We start from the raw sequence: 22,350 nt of genomic DNA, 5'->3' as shown, positions 1-22,350 counted from the left end.
TATTGCACACGGCCAGCTTGCAGTACTATACCTCTTCTTCACTCATCTGTTGCCATGGTAACAACTTAGTGACCACCGACAGCAAGAATTATCAGAATAAAGTAATAATGAGATGAAAGCACATGTAAAGTGTCTGCTGGGATGTGTGGTGGCCAGACAAATCAAGAACATTTCCTTCTTGAAACCAATTTATTCACTGGATGAATTCTGTGATGTATTGAAACACAAAGTTGTAGCATAGAGAGTGCACTTCTCCACTGACTATGGTTATAGCACTATAGTGACATCTGCTATCAAACCATTTGCAAGTTCCATATCTGTTTAATATTCTATGAACCCATCTGACACAGAGTTGAATAATACCCCCATCCTCTCCCCTCCCCCCGATTCTTACATTGTAATACTGTACAACACACAATGAACAACAATGCAAGCATAGTCATATTACCAAGGGTAGCCTGTACACTGAAGAATCTTAATTTGACAAAATTGAAAAAAAAAGCAAAAACAGAAAAGCACTATGTACAAAGGAAATTAAAGCCATGGTAATAATGACCTGGAAATCATGTTTTTTTGTTTTTTTATGTTTGCACCATAAATTACTGTCCTATAGAATTAACACACAACAAATGCGTTAATTTTTGAAATGCTAAAAAAATGTGTCATAAAAGAAGAGTGACTGGTTATATGCATGGTATGCTCCTAAAAAAATGCACTGTATAATAAGGTCATACAAAAAAAATCATGCTAATTTTTGAGTTTTTACTGTTAAATAATATACTTTTCATCAACAAAAAGGATTACGTTTTTCTTTAATGGCTAAGTTGACAATTCTCAGAAATTTAGTGCTCTGTGATTGGTCACTTTTCATCATGTGATGATAACATTGGAGTCTGATTGGCTGGTTTACAGGTCTCCATCATTGATATCTTCAAAGACATCTTTTTGGGCACCTGTGTTGTTCTTTAGTCTTCCAAAAATGTTCCTCGATGAAAAGCCCTAGTATCAGAAAAATAACATACATTATAATAGTTAGGATAAAAAGCTAGGATATTGTAGTGGTAATGTTCTGTTTGAAGACATAACAATAACAATATTAGGACACTGACATTCATAACAAAAAATGAACAATTCCTACATAAAACTGTTAATTACAATATTTTATTTGACTGAAAAGGACATTCAACTAACCACTGAATATATTTCAATGTTTACTTGGTACTGTATAATGAATTTAGAATTCCAGGCTGATTTTTGTCACCAGATAAAGAACCTCGGGAAACACTACAATCTGAAACCTAGCTCTGACAAGACATACTGGTGATGAAGACAAACTGTGCATCAGTGAAGTAGATTTCCCTTGACTTTTAGACAACAAAAATATCACCAAAATTGAAAATTTGATAGTTGGGAGTGTGATTTTTCCCTTGATACTGCTTGTCAGCGAAAATGATTGAACTGAAAAATCAATTTCCATTGTGTTCCCCTGTGAATCAATATTCTATATATGAATCCACTTGCTAAATGTTGAAGTGGAAAAGAACAGGAAATCCCGCAGAGTTCTAAAATAAGTGCACCATTTGTGAGTTTAAAACTGTCTTTGTTATTCTATACTTTATTTACTGACTATTTTTAAAAAAATTTAATTTATAATTAATCAAGACAGAACACAACAGATAGCAATAAATTTAAAGTCAATCGTTTTCGAAAATACAAGGAAAAGCTAAATAAGGAGAGAGAAAAAAAAATAGCTCTTGAAAATAGAACACACTCCTTGAGAAACTAATTTTCATCACAAATTTAAATTTCCTTGGTTGTTACACTACAGTGGCATCATTATTTACCTTGCTGCCTGTAGCTCCAACCGGTCTGGTTGTCTTGGTAACCATTTCCTCTTCATATTCTTCATCATCGTCCTCATCTTCATCATCCTCATCATCTGCTTCTTCATCTTCCGCACCTTCCTCTTCATGTACCTGGTTATCTTTCAGCCAGTTGATCTCTGCCATAATGCGTTCAAAGCAATCAAACATGTAGTTGTACTGAAAGTGAAAAACAAGTCAAAGTGTTTCAGTGATGATGAATATGTGATTACATCTGACTGTCCTTGTTGTCATGGAAATTTTTGTTGCCATCACCACCATAGCAACCACCAATATCATCATCTTTAAAATTTGTCACTACCGTTGATCAGAAAAAGTCTTCTACATTTTTAAACAGAACACTTTCAATGCAATATTGAGTCCCCTTTACTTTGTACTTGTGTGCCCTTCACCCTGGCTACCCTTGGATGTGTATTCTTTGTAGTTTTTAATTGTAAAAGGGTTGGAACGCGAATAAATGAGAAGTTAAGTAAATAGCCAAGTTTTGTACTGAAACTTACAGACTCTTGGTATTTTTGTGAAAGAGACAGTAATGTGGTAATAATGTCTGTAAAATTTCAACAGTGAAAAGGTAAACAGAGGTAAATAGCAGTATATGAAGTATAACTAAATTAGCTGTGACACATAATCATAGTCATAATCATCGTCATCATCATCGTTGTTGTCATTATTATCATCATCATCATCATCATCATCATCATCATCATCAACTATTTGTTGCAAACACTATCACCTTTATCATGTACATGTACTATCAATTACATTGTATCTAGTGTAACGCTTGAACCACAAAGAAGTACTTTTTATCTGACAATGTACTGTATGTCATTTTGAACTATCAACTTATTTCACATCAGGGCTTAGTAGCTACAGACAAGCTCATACTTATAATACAGAATTATACTTGCACCCTGAAGGTAGACTAAGATTAAGACATCATTACATTTAGGCTTTTCTTTACAAATAAAGCCTACATTGAAAGTAAAAGATGGCCTCAACCATGAGTTATATCATAGTTGATCAATACAGATTACGTGTACCATAGTAGTTTTACATAGAACATGCAATGTACATGTACACTAACGCTACAATATCCCTAGAGGGTTTTACATTACTATTCATAATCTACATATTGTGTTGTAGTCTTTATCATATCACTGTATCCACCATCTCGCTTTCTGCTTCTGATACTGTGCAAAACACCTTTTTGGTTATCACACACAGGTCAGAGTGGAGTTGATTTCCTTTGGTGATGTTCCAGTATATATGATAGTCATTTATCCTCACAACACTCTACCCAATAATCACATTGAAATGTTATAATTTGTGAAAGAACACTTTTTTTTTAGATGTATTTGTAACATTTATTCCTAATAACAGTTTTGAAAAGGAAATTTCAAATAAATTGCTTGTATTATTTACAGCACTGGAACTTTATGAAATTTGGAGACTAAAAGTATGCCCTCTGGTGCTACCTTGATGTACTTTGCAAAATGCGTGTACCATTTTTGAGTAGTCTTGACCCCACTCTTTCCATTTTTCCAAAAAAAACAACTCCCCCCTCATGTAATCATAAATGCATGTTAATTGTACATACCATAATATTATATTGCATAGATTGTGAGTTATTGCTCTGATATCTAATTAATATGCACTATTCATATGGATGATAGTCACTATGATCGTATATCATGCAAAAGTTCTTCCTCCAGAAAACAACTTGATAAGTATTATCTCCCTGAATAAAAATAAATCATACTTTTGAACTTACATATGAGGTATAGATTTTCACCCACTTGGCCCTCTTTCCTTGTTTGACATACTCAAAACAAAAATACATTCCTTCTTCATCCACTTCCCATCGTTGAATCTCATCCCAGGTAAATGTGTGTGATTGGTCCTGGAATGATCAAAAACATCAAATTAATCATTTGGCTAACGCTTGGAATATGCCAATCCAAACTGCAAACAGGAAATTGAGAATACAGCGCCCTCACTCAGATTGGGGGTATCATCACCTAATAGTACCGTTTCTTAAGCGCTTTGTCTCTTGGTATTCTGTAGAAGTGTAAATCAGAGATGTTTTTTGTATTGTTCAGACATCGAGGAAAGCAGCAGTGCTCTATGATCAACCAAGTAACCTATACCATGTATACCCCCAAGGTATACACAGACAGGAAATAAAGCGCCACCATGGCAAATTTTGGAAAGGCCTAATTGTGAACCTATGCCACTCTGTCTAGAACAATAAATTTGTCACCATGCAATAATTTTCCATACCACAGTACACGTTGAAACATGGAATTAGGTTTGTTGGAAATATGGAAAAAAATTTTGTGACAAGGCTTTACATAAACTTCACAGCCACAATTACAAACACATCAGTTTCTGTAATTTTGAGAAAATACTATCATGCAATATAATGTTTTCTTGATTGTCTATATGTTGTACATGTATGTATGTGTGTGTGTGATGCAGGAGCTGAAATTTAAAAATGTGGACTCAAACTAGATTAAGTGATATTGGTTTTAGGGTTTCAAATGCCAATTACTTGCACTAGCACAGATGTAAACCCTGTCTATGCTGCATCATGATTACAGCTAATATCACTTACTCTGTCAATTAACCTTCTGTCTCAAAATATGACTAGACATCAATCACTAGTCTATGTATGACCTATTTGTGGTAAAAATAATTATTTCGTACTACCAGAAATTTGGAAACACATTTCCTATAAGACACAGAGGTGCGCATATGCATGTATGGGTGTGTATGTATGTGGACATGCACACCTGCATGCATGCGTGTATGCATGTATGTATGTATGTATGTATGTATACTATACTATGTATGTATGTATGTATGTATGTATACTATGTATGTATATATGTGTACATGTGTCTATATGTATGTATGTATGTATGTATGTATGTATGTATGTACGTACATATGTATGTATGTATGTATGTATGTATGTATGTATGTATGTATACTATGTATGTATATATGTGTACATGTGTCTATATGTATGTATGTATGTATGTATGTATGTATGTATGTATGTATGTACGTACATATGTATGTATGTATGCATGTATGTATGTATGCATGCATGTATGTATGTATGTATGTATGTATGTATGTATGTATACTATGTATGTATATATGTGTACATGTGTCTATGTATGTATGTATGTATGTATGTATGTATGTACGTACGTACGTATGTATGTATGCATGTATGTATGTATGTATGCATGTATGTATGTATGTATGTATGTATGTATGTACATGTATGTATACTATGTATGTATGTATGTATGTATACTATGTATGTATGCATGTATGTATGTATGTGTGTGTACATGTGTGTAAGTGTACATGTCCATACATTTTAAATGATTATTCTTTATCAAGAGTATAGATTTATCAACAGACTGCAAAGCAGCATCGTAGAAAGATTGCACAATCTACTATAAACATTTTCTTGATTTCCCACAGGCAGAGCAGTGAATAAGTACCAACTAAAGTGTCTAAAAGTCCAATGTACATACATGTACTTAGTTTGAGTGTTTACCTGGTAAGTATTTCCTACTATGCTTGATTATCACCTTGAAACCATCAAGATATAGCTTATTTTACACTGAATGGTTATCTTACACTATCAAAGCTCTATGTCTGATATCAAAGGGGCATTGTACCGATAATCCAAGCTGTACATTTATGGACATGGAATGTCGGTTATACACTTTGGTCACTCTATGCCATGACAGCGAAAGTTTACATCATTCATTCTGTGGTTCTTATTATATGAATCCAAACATCTAGAATCATCATTCCCCACATATGTAAGTACGTAAGTATGTACGTATGTATGTACGTACGTCTGTCTGTTTCTGTGTGTGTGTGTGTGTGTGTGTGTGTACATAAACTCTACCCGCTTACCGTAAATCAATCATAATATATGGAATGGCAATTTGCTGATTGCCTGCAGACTGATATGTACACATATGGATGCACAATTATAATGCAACCTAATTTTTCTACATCAACTCCTCTCAATCTACATTGGATTACAGTAATGCATTTCACTCACAAGACTGAAACGACCCACAATTTTTATGCAATTGAATTTGTCAGAATATATAAATTTCTCCAAAACATGTCAGAACCTTTATGACAATAACCCATTCCACTCAACACACTGATATAAATGTACAGGGGCATACATACAGTTTTATAAACTTATTTTTCAACAACACAAATTTCTCCGAAAACATGTTGAAACCTGTGTAATAACAGTATTACCCATTAGGATTAGACTCAACAGATCCATACACAAGGTCATGTAGCTGCTATGCAACTGAATTTTACATCAAATTCAATTTCCCCAAAACATGTTGTCGGAACCTGTATTGATAAGTTCATTTCACTCTGCACCAGTTGAATATTTTGTAACAGGCAGCAAACTTACAATGGACAGAATGGAGAGATAAAACATCACACAAAATACAGCTCACATGCTCCATCAACGTTAATTGATGACCTTTGACCTGCAGTTGATGACATTCAATTATTGTTTGAGTATTACTTGACAGATCTTCAGATCTACCTTCTTCATGTCCTGACCCCAATTGAATATTTCATCAGTCAAGGTACATGATCGATAGTTTTAAGATTTCTACTGACACAATCACATCACAAAATCAAAATAAAAAGGTTGAAATTTCTTAGGTATGCCTTTAGTTTAGCCTATATATAATGATTTTGCTTTTTTGGCTTTATGTGTATGCGTACGTACATATGTATGTATGTATGTATGTATATATGTGAGTGTATGTATGTGAGTACGTACGTACGTATATGTATGTGTGTATGTATGTTTATACGTATGTATGTCTGTCTGTCTGTTTGTCTGTGTGTGTCTGTGTGCATTATTCAATATCCGAATTACACGATACTCTGAATACTGCTTTTATTGTGTACAGATAAGATGTACTGTATTGGTGCAACAGAGCTATTTATCACTGAAGATCTAATTAGCTGCTAGCAGCATGGCAATTTGTCTATTTTAGGTACAGTTCACAGTATGAATATACACACAATCCTAGTTTCAGACTGAGAAATAAAGATAAAGTAGTCAATTTGTCATACATTTGCTGCTGCGTCTGTGATTCTTGTCAATGAATGAATCATAATATATATAGAGCTATAGTTCAGCTCACTTAACATGTCTGATATCATCTACTGGTGATACAGTAGTACATCAACCTTCCGAGGCTCAGTCAATATCTACATTTCATGAAATCCAGCAGAGCTGTTTGAAATAAATTAAGTTGGGATTATTTGAGTTTGCCTCCAGGAAATTAATAGTAATTTGTATTAATCAAAGTGATTCTTGTTTTAACCATGTACCAAAGGCCTGGAAACATCTGTGACCTACCCATGGTATGTCTATGACATAGAAATTAGTGGATGGATTATGTTACATTTATACCTGTAAGCTGAGTCATGGCTTTCCTCCTGATTATACAGGATTTTATGCTTGGCTTGGCTATTCAATCAAAATTTGGATCAATATTGTAATATCACATGAAAATATCAAAATGGCTTCAGTCGCTTCTGCTGATTTTTATTAAATATCAAAATCATTACAATTAAAGAGATATACAAAATTATATTTCTTATACATTCTCATGGAATTTCAGAGCCTAAGGTCGTGATATCATTATTTTTAGTGGCACTGTATCTCAGTGCAAGCAACTGGTGTATCTCATTGCAGACTCATTTCTCAATAACCACAATACAAAAAAACAAAATAAAACAAAGATATTCAGGAATTCAAAACTCAAAGAATCTAAAAGCCAAAACACATGGATTGTTACATATTGAATTTTTACATTACTGGTTTCTATGAGGTAAACGGAAGACTTGAATTTCACTTTGTTGTCAAAATTGATATCCGTAGGTCTTTGTAAGCATGGCAACCACCAACTTTGAACCCTGAGTGTATGCTGTATGTCATACAACTTACACACGACAAAAAAAATATCGCATTTATACCCTGATTATTCTCCATCATGACAACTTGCAATACCATTATTCATTCTGCAATGCTCAAAATTCGTGTCAAAATGTTCAAATTGCCATTATTTCTCTCAATTTTAAAATAAAATACATACTTGTGCAGGTATGTTAATCTGTAATAATTTCTTAATTCCACCAGAAAATATCTGTGGCCTATGGGGTTTTATCACTCCTCCTCTTCAACCCAAATTGACAAGACCCTTTAGGTGACTCGTATTTTCCTTCAATGAATGAAGAAACCATTGAGGTATGATATGTAATTATAAAAGTATAATGTATTCCTAACCTCCAGTTGTCCGTCTTCTGTGCAGGCTTGGAGCTTCAAATGTTCAACACTACATGAGGCAATGATGTGTCCTGTTTTCCTGGCATCACAGGAGCAGTGTGGAAAAGATATCTCGTTGTAGCCTTCTAGGCCACGTGCTATTTGTAAATACTGCAACACAACACAATATAACGGTCTTTAAAATTCAGCTTAGTTTCCCTGCACATGAAATATTCTTCTACGAGTGTTGACTGTACTTGTGGAAGTTTAATTGCAGAGTTGAAAATAGTGTACATGTATGGCAATGGAGAGATCATTCAATTTGCTGCATCTTTCAAAGTCATGATTTTAGCTGAGTTTAAGTGAGTGGTGGATGAAACTTTGGCTAACCTTTTTGTAATACATCTATTTATAAGTTGTATATAAAGGCTAAATTACACCCTTCACAACATTGTGATCCTTATTGGGGAATGTCACTGCAGGGTATTTTCATGAACATTTTTTTCTTGCGAATCATTTCATAAGTTTAATCACATACATTGTACATTACGTATAATTGCATCAAAAATGGAGTTGAATTTATTCCTGTTTCTGTAGGTCCTTGTCATGGGCACATATTGCATCATGGGAGCCAGCAGACATGGATAGCAGAACATATTATATTCATGACTCCTTTTAGTAGTGGTATTCCCCTTTAATGTTAGCTTGTATTACTTGATAAATGTGTTATGAAAAGTGTGTAAAAACACAAATGATGTAAAATACAAATATTATGTCTTTCATCCAAATTTTTTTTAAAAGTTCTCAATTTGGGCAGAACCTTCCATCAAATCCACGACCTTATAAAATCAGTGTGTGATGGAAAATATGTAGCAATTATAATATAAAGATCTCGTCAAGGAAAGAATCATGTACTCAACAGACTGAAAATTCTTACCTGTAACTTTTTGTGATTTTCTTGTAAAGATTTTAGTTGATAAAGACTATTCCCAGGTTTAATTCTGCCCTTCCCGATATCATCAACAGCCTGTCAACAGAAATGGATAGTTTATGGTATTAAAATATACATGTATATATATCTACTTTATATATTTACAATAGCTGTTTTTATATGGATTACAATTCTGCTCTGAGACAACAAAGAGATTATGCATAATGTTCATACATTGTAAAAATTAATTCTTGTATCATGACCAAGGGTTCTTATTACCTATGAGTAACGTTTTACGTGTTCAAGTCACCACTACAGGCTTTGTCAAACTGTCTGCTTGCTGGCTTTACTGCCACTACGCTGCAGGCAAACAGATAGTATGACAAAGCCTGTTGACCTGAACAGTGAAACATTACTTGTATAAAGTAATACGAAACCTTGGTCGTGATACAAGAATTAATTTTTTTTTTTAATTTAAAAAAAAATTTTTTTTATTAATTATTTTTATTAATTATAGAATTAATTATTGCCATACATGTTTTAACCGACCTGGTGAATGTATTAAAGTATATGTTCATACTTTGTATATTATACCGAACACAAGCCAAGTTATTGTGAATGTCTTGGAACAGAAAATATGAATAGTATACCCTGGCCATTCTACGTCACAACAACCTGTGTCTACGTCATTGGTTCTGTGGTGCTGAAATATGAGTCAAAACTTTCCAAATTGCCATTATTTTTTCCTGATTTTTCATGAATTATGCTTGAGAAGGTGTAATTATATTATTCCCCAATATTTGTCTTTATTCAGCTGAAAAATACTTATGACCTAAGGGGCCTTGTCACTACTCGTCTGGCGACTCATAGGTCACTCGTATTTTCCTTGGCTGAACAATGAAAAATAATGGGGAATAACATCTAATTGTACATGTAATACTGATGTATCAATAACAATTTGTATGTTCATTATAATTTTTGTTACCTAATATAGAATTTTACCACCTAGACGCGTCAAAGAAATAAACAATCATTCAACTTCTTGGCCTTCGGCTTCATGCACTACACATGTATTACTATAGATGTGTGTGAGAATAACTCAACCTTTTTGTTCTATTTTGACCCTCTAGCACGAGATAAAATACTATTCCAGGTACTGAGAATAAGTCTAGCACAAGATAAAATACTATTCCAGGTACTGAGAATAAGTCTAGCAGAAGATAAAACACTATTCCAGGTACTGAGAATAAGTCAACCTTCTTGCTCTATTTTGATCCTCTAGCACGAGATAAAATACTATTCCAGGTACTGAGAATAAGTCTAGCACGAGATAAAATGCTATTACAGGTCCTGAGAATAAGTCAACCTTCTTGCTCTATTTTGACCCTTCAACATGAGATAAAAATGCTATTATGGGGACTGAAAATTTCTTTGTCAATTATGATTCTGTTGAAATACTGAAGTGTTAATTATGATTTCAACTTCTATACAAGAAAGAAGGAAACAGATCATTAAATTCATATACAATGCCTTTTTTGAGCAGGAAGATTTATTATACCACATTTGCCCATGCTCACAGTAAATGATGATGTCAATTCAAAAATTTAATTGCTATCCATCGTTTGAAGTATGTCCCAATTACTTCAAGGGTATTTCTTTGAGATTAAGCATACAGAAAACTGACGACTGACTTTCCATCTCACTGCTATGCACTTCAGCTGATTAACTGCAATGTATAGCAATGCTGGCATTGTGTCTGCTTGGACTATACCAATACTAAATTCGCATGGTACAGGTGGTCAGATAACTGTAGATATTTGGTTATCATTGATATATTTTTCCTAATTTATTATGCAACTGGAGAGAGAATGTACTTCAAACCATTAATAGTTGGTTGTATGCTTGGGGACCTGGTAGGATAGAGGTTTTAATGTGAATGCTTTAATCATATGCTCTTCCAGTGGCTGTAATTGATTGTATGCTCCCAAGGGAGTTGAGAAAATACAAAGGGTTGATGAGCAGCTATAGATACCTGCCAGGGGTAGCCATTTTAGCATGTGGAACTCTCCGGAGAACAAGCTCATTATAAATACACTATTATCATAATTAAATGTATATATGGATTTCTGTTAGAAACTGATGACAAAATGGTAATGTACATGACACATTTAATTATTCAGAAATGAAATGATTGATCACAGACTAAATCATTTGGTTCCCTCTGTTATGAATGATGGACGAGAACTGCTGACTCAGCAAATGTTTCCGAAGATTACAAACAGGTGTTTTTTCACAATACAGAATATTCAAGTTGAAATGGGGATCTGAATCCATGAGTATCATAGTGGTTTCTGATTACTTTCTATTTCATATTGTCTCATAAAAAACTCACACCATATTTTACACATCCTGCTTTCAATTAATCCCACTTTTCATCTTTTCCATAAGAAAGAACTTCGATTTTTTTGTGAATTTTGTGTGTTTCGATTTATTCTTGATGATATCATAGTTAACATATTCACACATAAATGAGCAGCAGGTAGCTCTGCAAACTATTGGTCCTGGATGTATGTATCAATCACCATAGATGTAATGTTAACTCAGGCTCAGACCACATACATATTTGCAATCAAACGGTGATGACACTTTGAACACCTGTTCATTCTTATCTTTTAATGCCAAGACTTAAATATTGTATAGAAATTTAATTGGGGTGTTCCCATGCAGTGTGACAGGTCTAGATTGAGATGGGTTGGTAAGTGAACAAGTTAAATTGGGATAAAGTTATGTGGAAGAAGTTGAAATTTGGACAAAACGATTGTGAAATAGCCCTCTCTAGGGACTGTCTCACCTGCCAGAAGAAGAAATTGACAGCCATGTCATCATCATTGAGTAGTACTTCATGCTGAACTGCAAAGATCCACTTCCGTAATGCAATGCATGTATTTGTGGCCGTGGAGTAATTTTGAATATAGAGGTTATGGGGGAATTCATTGGGTTGCAGTTTTCGCTCTGAAATGAAGGAAAAAAAGAAAAAGAAAACTCAATCTGATAAAATTGCTTGAAAATAACAGGCTGAAAATACTGATGCTTTAAGACATATACGAATTGCCATTTCTACTGAAACTATAGCTATACTATAGTTATACCCAAATGTAAGAACTCAAGTATTACTGACACACATAATTGTAAAACTTATAATATATTATTCTTAAAAACGGGGAGTCTACATACAGTGCCAATGAAAGGTGTATAAAGTTCCATAAGTATACAATTGATTGGGATGAAAACAGGAGGAGGGTTGGGTTTTTTTTTTTAAAAAACCACATTGTGACTTTGTAAGGTGTAATTTAGTGAGTTTCCACTATATTTTAAAACTTGTAACTTAGCTGATATTGTGGCTTAACATGACACTTTATACCTTAAAATCCTGTACAAGGTCCAGATACTTACCAAAAGTATAATCCATAATTTCAAACAAGGAGAAGACGTTAGCAGTTTCGTCATCCATCCCTAATTTATCAATTACAGCCTGTAATATCACAAAGAAAACCAAATATCAATTTTTTATTCTTCAATTAGAATGCAACCACCTACAGCAAACCATATGAAATTAGAGCTACGATAAGGGTCAAGAGGCGAGGATGAACTAACTGCAGGGTGTAATTATATGATACTATCATCATTGCAAACCTTCCAGTTATACTTATAGTCTCTAGTGGACCACTTTGGAAGGAGAGACTACAAGGTACTTACATTGCCTATGTGCTAGAACAGGCAAATGGTTTGACAAAGTCTGCTGATCAGAACAGGTAAATAGTTACACACACCCATGGGTAATATAACTTTTGATAGTGCAATCACTGAACTGGACTACTGTAATAAGATAGTCAAATATCTGATCAGGTTTTTGCTTTGTGGTATATTTCTCAACTGAAGAAGAATCTTCAATTAAAAAATGTATACAGAGACACAATCCAAATTGTAGACAGTTCTTATTAGCTAAGAACCATTCCCTGTTCTTAGATGATCTAGAATATTGTCTCACCTCACACCTGTTTAGCAAATACGCCCAATGGCACAATATCAAGTCTAAATCTTCTGTACTATTTCATGTATAGCTAGCAATATTTAGATACAAGTATGTGATGTGAAGAACTATGGTTGAATCAATCACAAAACGCTTCCTCTATGATGGGTTGATCCTGTGTTTACACTGCTTAGCTCTACCTTATCAAGGATTCACATCACATAGGGAAGCTACTGACATCATCTGACATAGCAAGTAGATTTAAAATGGGGTAATTTACACCTGTTTACTGGCCAATGCCTAATCAGAATATTGAATACATATTGTAAGCATAAGTGGGGGCAGGACAAAAGTTGTGACGGGTAAACAAACTAAAATGATCTTATATTATCACATTTTAGTTCCCTACCTCATAGACATCTTCTGTAGTATTATTTCTCCTGACAGTAACTGTCACTGTGTTTCTATCTGGCAACAAAACTCTAAGTTCTACTTCTGTGGTGCCGGACACACCCTGGAAAAAGAGACAAAAATATAGATTAAATAACATAACATTATGTTGAGATCCAAATTCATCTTTGTCAAGGATTCTCCACTAGAATATTAATCAGTAAGTCCTTTCACCAAATTTAACATACCACTGAAACACATAAATTTTGTTTGATGCACTATAATGTTGGGTTCCTCAATTCCTTACCATGTGGTGACTCAAAGGCAAATACAATTTTAATGATTTTGGCTAACAACAAAAACACTGTGTGACTTTTATCATGTGTACATTGTTGTACATTGTGTTCCTTAAGTATATCACTGGGGTTTTAAAAAAACTATTTTTTGTTTAATCTACCAGAGTTTTTTAGGAATATTTAAAATACCAGTGTTTCAAACCAAAATAGTTCTACAAGGTATGGAAACCTACACAGGTCTATCCATTCCATTTGTGTAACCAGATTCACTAATTCTTAATATATATATAATATAAGTGGTTTATTTACCCAATCGTATAAAATGATTACAAAATAATGGTAACAAAAATCAAAAGAGAGAAGGGTAAATGGGGAGTCAAGAAATAGCTTACAGCTAGTCTAGCCTGATCCCCGACATTGTATATTGCGAATGAAAACAATAAGAGGGTTCAGTCATTAAGATGACTGAAAACATAACTGGGAGAAGAAAATATATCACATATACATATACATATACATATGCATATACATATACATGTACACACAAAAAACATTTTTACTACATGAAAAAGTCTAATACAATAAACGAAAAGTCAATACATCTGTAAGTTTACAATTTAATCACCTGTACTGCTCTACTAAATAAAAACACTATAAATAATTAAACCTTGATATTTACAATGTCTAAGTATGATGACATACACATTAACACTGTTAAAAATGTTCGGTTTAAAATATCAGCAAACTGAAAATCCTCTATTTTTTGAGGCATACATGTATATTTAGTCCAGGGATGTAGTCATAGTACATGTACAAGATGACAGAACTCCATGAGGTGAGAGTGCCAGTATGGTGGATTTGCATGAGTGCTTGCGATGACCTCTGTGGTAGCACTTTCATTAGCAAAGCAAAGTGCTCCAATGCAAGTAATCTTACTGGTACACATATACTCTAATAACATACCATAGATTACCAGTTCATTGCTCTAGTTTCCAAACAAATGGGTCCCAGGGTCATACAGTTCACTCAGGTTCATGGTAAAATTCAACTTTTACACTTTGCCAACTCGGTCAGTGTACAGAAGTAAACTGAAGAGTTGTCGGATTATCATTGTCATCATCATGACCATGTGATCTTTCAAAATATCCTAACAAATGGGGTATATACTAAGCAGGCTCCATACTATAATCTAAATCCCTGCAATACATGTATTTTGATATCAGTGTTGAAAGTAAGTACAACAATATAATGATGTGTTTAAATCTCCACAGCATGCCTGGAGTACTACCCTGAACACATTATTCTGTATGGTACCGTGTATGTATATATACAAGTCATACATGTCCATATTCATGAATTATCTATTAGCACACTGAAACTGAGTGTAACTGGGAGATTTTGACAGCTTTAGAACCAAGACAAGAGACAGCTTTACCAACTCTACTTCACACTGCATTTCCTTGTAGAAGGTGTGCATGTAATAGCATACTTCTCCGAGAATCAGACAGATTGACCATAAGCACAGACTTAATATTTCCAGTCTGACTAACAGGATCTTTAGGGGGTATACAAACCATTGTATATAAGAAACTTTGTCTCACTTTTGTATGTTCTGTATAGATAAAAGGATTTGGCCCAGAGAGAAAACATTGTAAAATATTGAATGACATGTACAGAATATTCTAAAATATATATTAACTTGTTTATGATAAAAATGATCAAATTATTAATAAATCTGATGATAAACAAGAAACAACCTAACTTAATATTTTAGAGGGGAAACTGATACTGTATATTGAATGTTTTAGATTCTGGAAAAAATGAACAAAAAAATTGTCGAAGCCCTCCAAACGTAGATTGAAGTGTTGAAATATTCATTTGAAACTACAGCAGATCATCAATATAAATGACAATATCAACTTATAGAAACACAACTTTCTTAGATTTGCCGCCTGGAACTATATTTTGATATTTCAAATCATATCTGAAAATATTGAAAGATCAACCAGCTTTGACATATCCATTACAGGGCTGTTGTCAGTTATACTATTAACACATTACAGGGCTGTTCTCAGTTATACTACACACAAGCCGTGTCCCTACATGGAATGTTGAATCAGAATTGAAATTTGTCCTTTTGTCCCCACATACACAATACCGATTTCAACTGATTTTAAAACCACCTCAGGAGGTAGTTTTAAATCATTTCAAATTAAATTAATTCAAAAGCTATACAAAAGCAACAGCGAAACAATACAATCCATTGCTTAGTTTTCTTGTGGGGACAGAAACAGTTTTAGTCAGTTTTCAATGAATTCAGGTGGGGAGACAGGACTACGGTATACATTCAATATCACAAATTAGGATTTAGTGTTTTATTGCAGTCTATAAAACATTTACTATGGACACATATATTGAACTGGAAGATAAATCTAAACATTTTGGTTTCATTATCACTGAATTATGAAGTCATGTAGTTACTGATGCTGATTGAAAACTAAGCCTAGCAATAATTATACATTTTAAAGACTCTATCAGAGTAAGTTTTATCATTGCTACGCTACTTGACACATTTTGTCAGTCTCGGCCACTTGACAAGTTTTGTCACACAGTCAGCCACTTGACACAAATCTTTCTAAAGGTAACTACATTCTGTAAATAGAAAGCTATTAAACCTTAACCTTTAATTACTAAATCCAGTATTTACAAAGTTTTACTGAGGTTTCTATACCCTATATCATTATTTTCATTGACACGTACCCATCAATTTCCTGTGAACTCGGGTAGATTTTACTCACCTATCACCAACTTTGTTTTCACATTGTGAATTGATCTTTTACACAATTGTGACACCCTTTGTTAATGTAATATGTACCTTGGAAATAAAAGTCCTGAAATTTTGCGAATAATTTACAAATCCAAGTGACGACATGACAAGACAAAAATCGAGGTACGACAATTCATCTCTAACTGAAGAATTCAACAGCTGTTGAAATTTTAGGATAATCTTTACAGAAAGAAATCAGTGAAAGATGAAACTGTGATCAAACAAATTAAAACCAAGAACAAATTCAGGTGTCACTATATAAATATTTGAAATACCGGTTAAAATGATATCAATATTATGCTAATTTAAATCCAATATGGCTGCCGAATACTGTGTTAACTGTATGGGGAAAAAAAAATTGTAGATATGCTTGAAAACACAACAAAAAATATCAAAATTTCTGTCATCATAACAAAGGGACAAGGAAGTTGCATTCCTTGACAAATTTTGGAGAGATTTTAAGCCCTTTGATTTCAGAGAAATTGTCTCACCTTTAAAGTGGCCATATGGATTAGAATTGTGTATTTATTTTGGAACTTTAATTTTATAAAACAACTTTACTACGTTTTTCTATTGGAAAAACAATGTGAAATAACATATATACATGTATCAAGTCCTTCTTTGTAACTCAATAAATTGCAAAAAGATGCAAAAAGTGTAAAAAGGTTGTTAGTACAATAACAAACATTTTACAAATTTTTGTTATGTAATTTATTGAGTTACAAATAAGGACTTGGCACATGTTATTTCACAGTTTTTTCAAGTAGAAAAACATAGTAACGTTGTTTTATAAATTAAAATTCCAAAATAAATACAAAAATCTAATCCATATGACCACTTTAATAGATTTAATCACATGTACATTGTATGTCGCATGGGAATTCGGAATTTCTACACAGTCACACTGAAATATGTTAGTCAGAAATTTGTTAGTCAGAAAAAAACATAAATTGAAGTACTTACAGAGGTACTTACATTGTCTTCATTCATGTCAGCAAGGAATTCTTGCATTATCTCACTTTCACCTATGACCCTGACTGATGTCACTACAATCAAAATTGATGACAAAACAGTCAAATTATTCAACTTTGTGACATTTACTTGTAGCTAAAAACATCAACCATTCCATTTACTTGTGTCAAAAAATTCCTCTTTTTGTGCTTCTGGCAATTTGTCGGCCTATATTGTGAGATCAAGAGAAACCTAACCCCTTGTTCAATATCCATCAGAAGGCATATCCTGAATAAGTACAGTACATGTATCATGTGTGTACCTTCTTTAGAAATGTCAGATGTTCATGTTTACTTTATACACAGAGCTATGTAAGTGCAACTACTGATATTTGCCCTGAAGGAGGATTGAGATACCGGTGGAGGTAAATGCATGACCAAAGCAAAAGTCATGTAGTAATAGGGGTTGTTAGATTACAATTACATGTATATATAATGTCTTCAATTTCTTACAATGTTGTTTTAACAAGCATCTCTTCTGATTTGTATTATTTTGTGACGTTGAGAGAGAGAGAGAGAGAGAGAGAGAGAGAGAGAGAGAGAGAGAGAGAGAGAGAGAGAGAGAGAGAGAGAGAGAGAGAGAGAGAGAGAGAGAGAGAGAGAGAGCGAGAGCGAGAGAGAGAGATGAGATAGGCAGATATATGTACACAGAGAAATGAGAGGATATGAACAAGAGAGGGACAAGGAAAAGAATGGGAGACTCAGTGAAGAGATCAAGAGGGGAGAGAAAAGAGAATATATTAGAGGACCAGGAAGAAATGATGAGGGAGAAGGAAAAGAGGACAGAGAATGGGATAGGGGCAGTGACCAGGAATGGTACAAAACAGCACTTTTCATCCTACCTTTTTCTAAGTACTGTTCTAAACCCCTTCTTCTGGCATCTAGCTGCTGTTCTGAAAGTGAGAATGGCCATTTTCCAGGAAATTTGGGAAATTGAAAATCAGGAAATTCCTTTTTGAGTTGTTGATGTAAAGAAGCAAATTCTTTGTACCGATGAGCACATAGCATCCTACCAGCCATGTAAATATTATACACCTGAAAGATACATGATCAATATTAGATTTTCATATCTCAATTACTAGCATTGTGTATATTATGGTATATCTACATCTGAAAGAAACATGAATAGGAAGCAATATCGTAGAATTTCAGTCCTTGAAAAAATAAGTTATAACAAATTTTTTGAGGTATGGCCCATCCTCAGTGTAAAGGCTATATCAGCATTGGAATATTAAAGGGGAATCAAACAGAACAAAACAAGTAGTATGTGGAATATATCAAACACACTACACGCACCCACAAAACATGTGCTTGCAAGCATGAAAGTTATTCTATACGGAGAATGATGTAATTTATTACATATCACAGCATACATGTATATCATGGCATATCTACACCTACATGTAGTACTTGTGTAGTAAAAAGAAACATGATATGTGTTAGAGCTGCATATCAATTATGAGCACTGCATATATCATAGTATGTATATATTAGGATATATTTACACCTGAAACACACTTGATCAATGTTGTTAGATTTGCATATCAAGTACTAGCATTGCATAATTAGCCTCACTCCCCAAAACATACAAACTCAGCATACAATTATTCACACACACCTCCAGATGGTTGGATGTGCACACTAGGCATCATGGTTTTGGGTGTATCTAAAAACAAATAACCAATGTACTGGCTCTAACTACCTCCTATAAACAACTTTCTATTTCATTAGCACTGAACATGCAGTCTTTAAAACATACAAGAATGAAGTCTGCTTTAGTGGCTTACTAAGATAGATTCATAGTTTTTGATGTGGTACATGGTAGATTACACAGATACATGAATGACAGTGGTGTGCACTGTTGTGCAGATATAACCACCCTGTATTCAAGATTGTGTAAACACCGGAAGTTCCCATAAATGTACTCTGCAACATCATGGAAATCATCAGAAACACCACCCTACTTTGAATACAAATATTAAAATCAACATCTATTCCACAACTTATACCAAGATTTCACAACAAAGGATTTAGACTATGAGTGGATCATAGTCAGTCGAACAGTTGAACGCCACTGTAGTATTTAATTGCATACTCACAATAAATTTTTCTCCATGTCGTTCCACTGATCTGTAGTCAGGGACAGAAATTGGCAAAGCTCTTTTCTCACTGTAGTCAATATAGGAATAACCAGATGAATCATCACTGGGTTCTAATCGTTCACATTCATACTGAGGTACTGATATGACTGTTAATTTCAATTCATGCCCACCAGATTTGATCAGGTCCACTACATTTTTATGTGTTGCTCCTTCTACTGTGACTCCATTTCTGTGGAACAAAAAGAATGCATTTTTTTAGGAATTCGCCGTTTGTAATTTTGGTAAGAACCTACATATGCAATGCAGGCAAGCATTTTATTATCACCTATAAATGACATTTACAATGTACATTTCATGGCATTCTGATAAATTATTGTCTTCTGAGAACAGATGAGAGAAGATAGGAAGGACCACCTTTAAAATCATATCAGCAGACTAAATTATATAGTACATGTCATTTTGTTAAAATAAATTTGATGGTACCAAAAAATTTATGTTGTGAGTGAAAGAGATATTTACCAATACATACACAACAATACGGTACATCAAACACAGTGATTGTCATTCGCGATGCACATACTCCGTTACAGCCTGACAATGCAGAATTAGACCAAAACTATATTCTATATATTTGAAATCACATATATTAAATGATGGAGTATATAAACAGGCATTATGTCAGTTTGTGATAGGCAAAATACTTAGATTGACATGACTGGGTATTTTTCAGTATATGCCATTACACAGTGAAATACAATAGCCCTACAGCACATCACATCTCAATTGTACTCTAACCATTCATTGGGGAATGTACTACATCAGTGAAACTTTTGGAATCAGTTTCTTGTGGCTAGCAATCCAACAAGCCTTTTGATTGCAACTTCATCTTTCAATGTCAATTAACACCTGATTCATTCTGTGAAGATTGCTGCTAAAAATGTCTCAGCTGTCAAATTTATCAGTTAGAAATGAAAGTCATTACACCGAAGTGTTTATGACTTCTCGTCAACACGCTGTAAGGAATCTGATAACTCTTTTAAGGAAACCATTTTCTCTAAGGATGGTCGTGAAAAGATCAATAGTGTTCTTTCAAATGTCATTTGATTCACACAAATGGATATCTAGTCACACTTTATGTTGCTTCAGGACCATTACTATCAAAATGAAGACATTTTCCAAAAGGATTGGTTATTTGACATTTACTGTGTGTATACCACTAAAATGGTGTGACAGTTAATACACTTTTCCTGTGCAGCTGCTTTAACTAAAGTCTAGTTTCAAATGTTGTGAATGTCGAAGGTACATATTTTTTTCCTCGTGTAGTGTCTTCAAATATTCTCTATATTTTAATATATGCGTCATGCACTTGTTAGACTGTGCATTAGTGGTTTGACTCCATGTGGCAAACCATGAGTAAACACACACATACACATTATACACTTTGCATCATATAAATACATTTTTATGAGAAACTTGTTTGACAACTCTGGGCACAAGTACCCTGTACGAGAATGGACAACTGGAAGTAAATGGATCGTATCAATCTTAAGGTAAACTGTCAAACCCTATACCTATCCATAACTTGTCCCTAATCTGAGCTCCCAAGCGTGATCAAACTTAGTATCGTTGGTCCACCAAAGTACACGCAGTAGTCTCCTCTGGCTTCACCCAATGTGGACTAATAATCACAAACATATTCTTGTTATAATGCTTAGATCTACAGTGTACGTAAGTCTCAACACAATGAATCGTATACAATAAAAAATGACACACAGTATTACAATCAGACAATTTTAAATTCACATTTTGTATTTTTTGGAGTATGTGAGAATATCAGAGAACTGTTAAAGTTGAGCATTAGAATGCCAGACAATATGTACTGAAATAAACCTTCACAGGGAAAGAAGCTCACTGAGATCTTGTTTATTATTTGAGAAAACTAATTAGTTGCCAACTTAAGCAGGTCATGACACATTTTCCCAACTGTGAGACAAGATTAGTTATCACACTTGCAGACATACTAAATGAAAGCTACATATAGATGTTAATTTACTAATGTCATAACTCATTTCATCTTGGCAGTAAGTACATTTCATCAATGATATTAATACCTAACTAAACTGAGCTAATGAATTCTTCAATTATTTCAAGTTATAGTTCTGGATATCTGGTCTAATATAACAAGCAACCCTGCATACACATGTCATGAATTATAGAATCAATATAAACTTAACAAAAAGGGTACAATGACACTTGGTGTGTATGTATGTATGTATGTATGTATGTATGTATGTATGTATGTATGTATGTATGTACGTACGTATGTACGTACGTACGTACGTATGTGTGTGTGTGTTCCTGTGTATGTGTATGTGTGTGTCTGTCTGTCTGTGTCTGTGTGAGTGTGTGTGTGTGTGTGTGTGTGTGTGTGTGTGTGTGTGTGTGTGTGTGTGTGTGTGTGTGTGTGTGTGTGTACAAAACCTGTATGTGTCTGTTTGACGTCCAATGTCTCCAATACTAAAATACAGG

The 22,350-nt window shown here is 33.9% G+C and overlaps 1 protein-coding gene across 1 annotated transcript in view; it reads right to left on the bottom strand.

The window, feature by feature from the left end:
- Positions 1–575: 575 nt before the first annotated feature.
- LOC144443284 (sorting nexin-27-like) overlaps positions 576–22,350 on the bottom strand; it is a 62,970-nt gene continuing 41,195 nt past the window's right edge. Inside the window, exons 2-12 of the mRNA XM_078132722.1 lie at positions 19,819–20,050; positions 18,562–18,754; positions 17,685–17,755; positions 13,606–13,710; positions 12,620–12,698; positions 12,018–12,178; positions 9,173–9,262; positions 8,257–8,406; positions 3,655–3,783; positions 1,845–2,042; positions 576–999 (exon numbers count right to left, since the gene is read on the bottom strand). Coding sequence (XP_077988848.1) covers positions 907–999; positions 1,845–2,042; positions 3,655–3,783; positions 8,257–8,406; positions 9,173–9,262; positions 12,018–12,178; positions 12,620–12,698; positions 13,606–13,710; positions 17,685–17,755; positions 18,562–18,754; positions 19,819–20,050 — 1,501 coding nt within the window. The 3' untranslated portion in view covers positions 576–906. The remainder of the gene's footprint in view (positions 1,000–1,844; positions 2,043–3,654; positions 3,784–8,256; positions 8,407–9,172; positions 9,263–12,017; positions 12,179–12,619; positions 12,699–13,605; positions 13,711–17,684; positions 17,756–18,561; positions 18,755–19,818; positions 20,051–22,350) is intronic.

The sequence above is a fragment of the Glandiceps talaboti genome, chromosome 12 (assembly GCF_964340395.1).
Source record: "Glandiceps talaboti chromosome 12, keGlaTala1.1, whole genome shotgun sequence".
Taxonomy (NCBI): Eukaryota; Metazoa; Hemichordata; class Enteropneusta; family Spengelidae; genus Glandiceps; species Glandiceps talaboti.
This window is presented reverse-complemented; position numbering and strand designations above follow the sequence as displayed.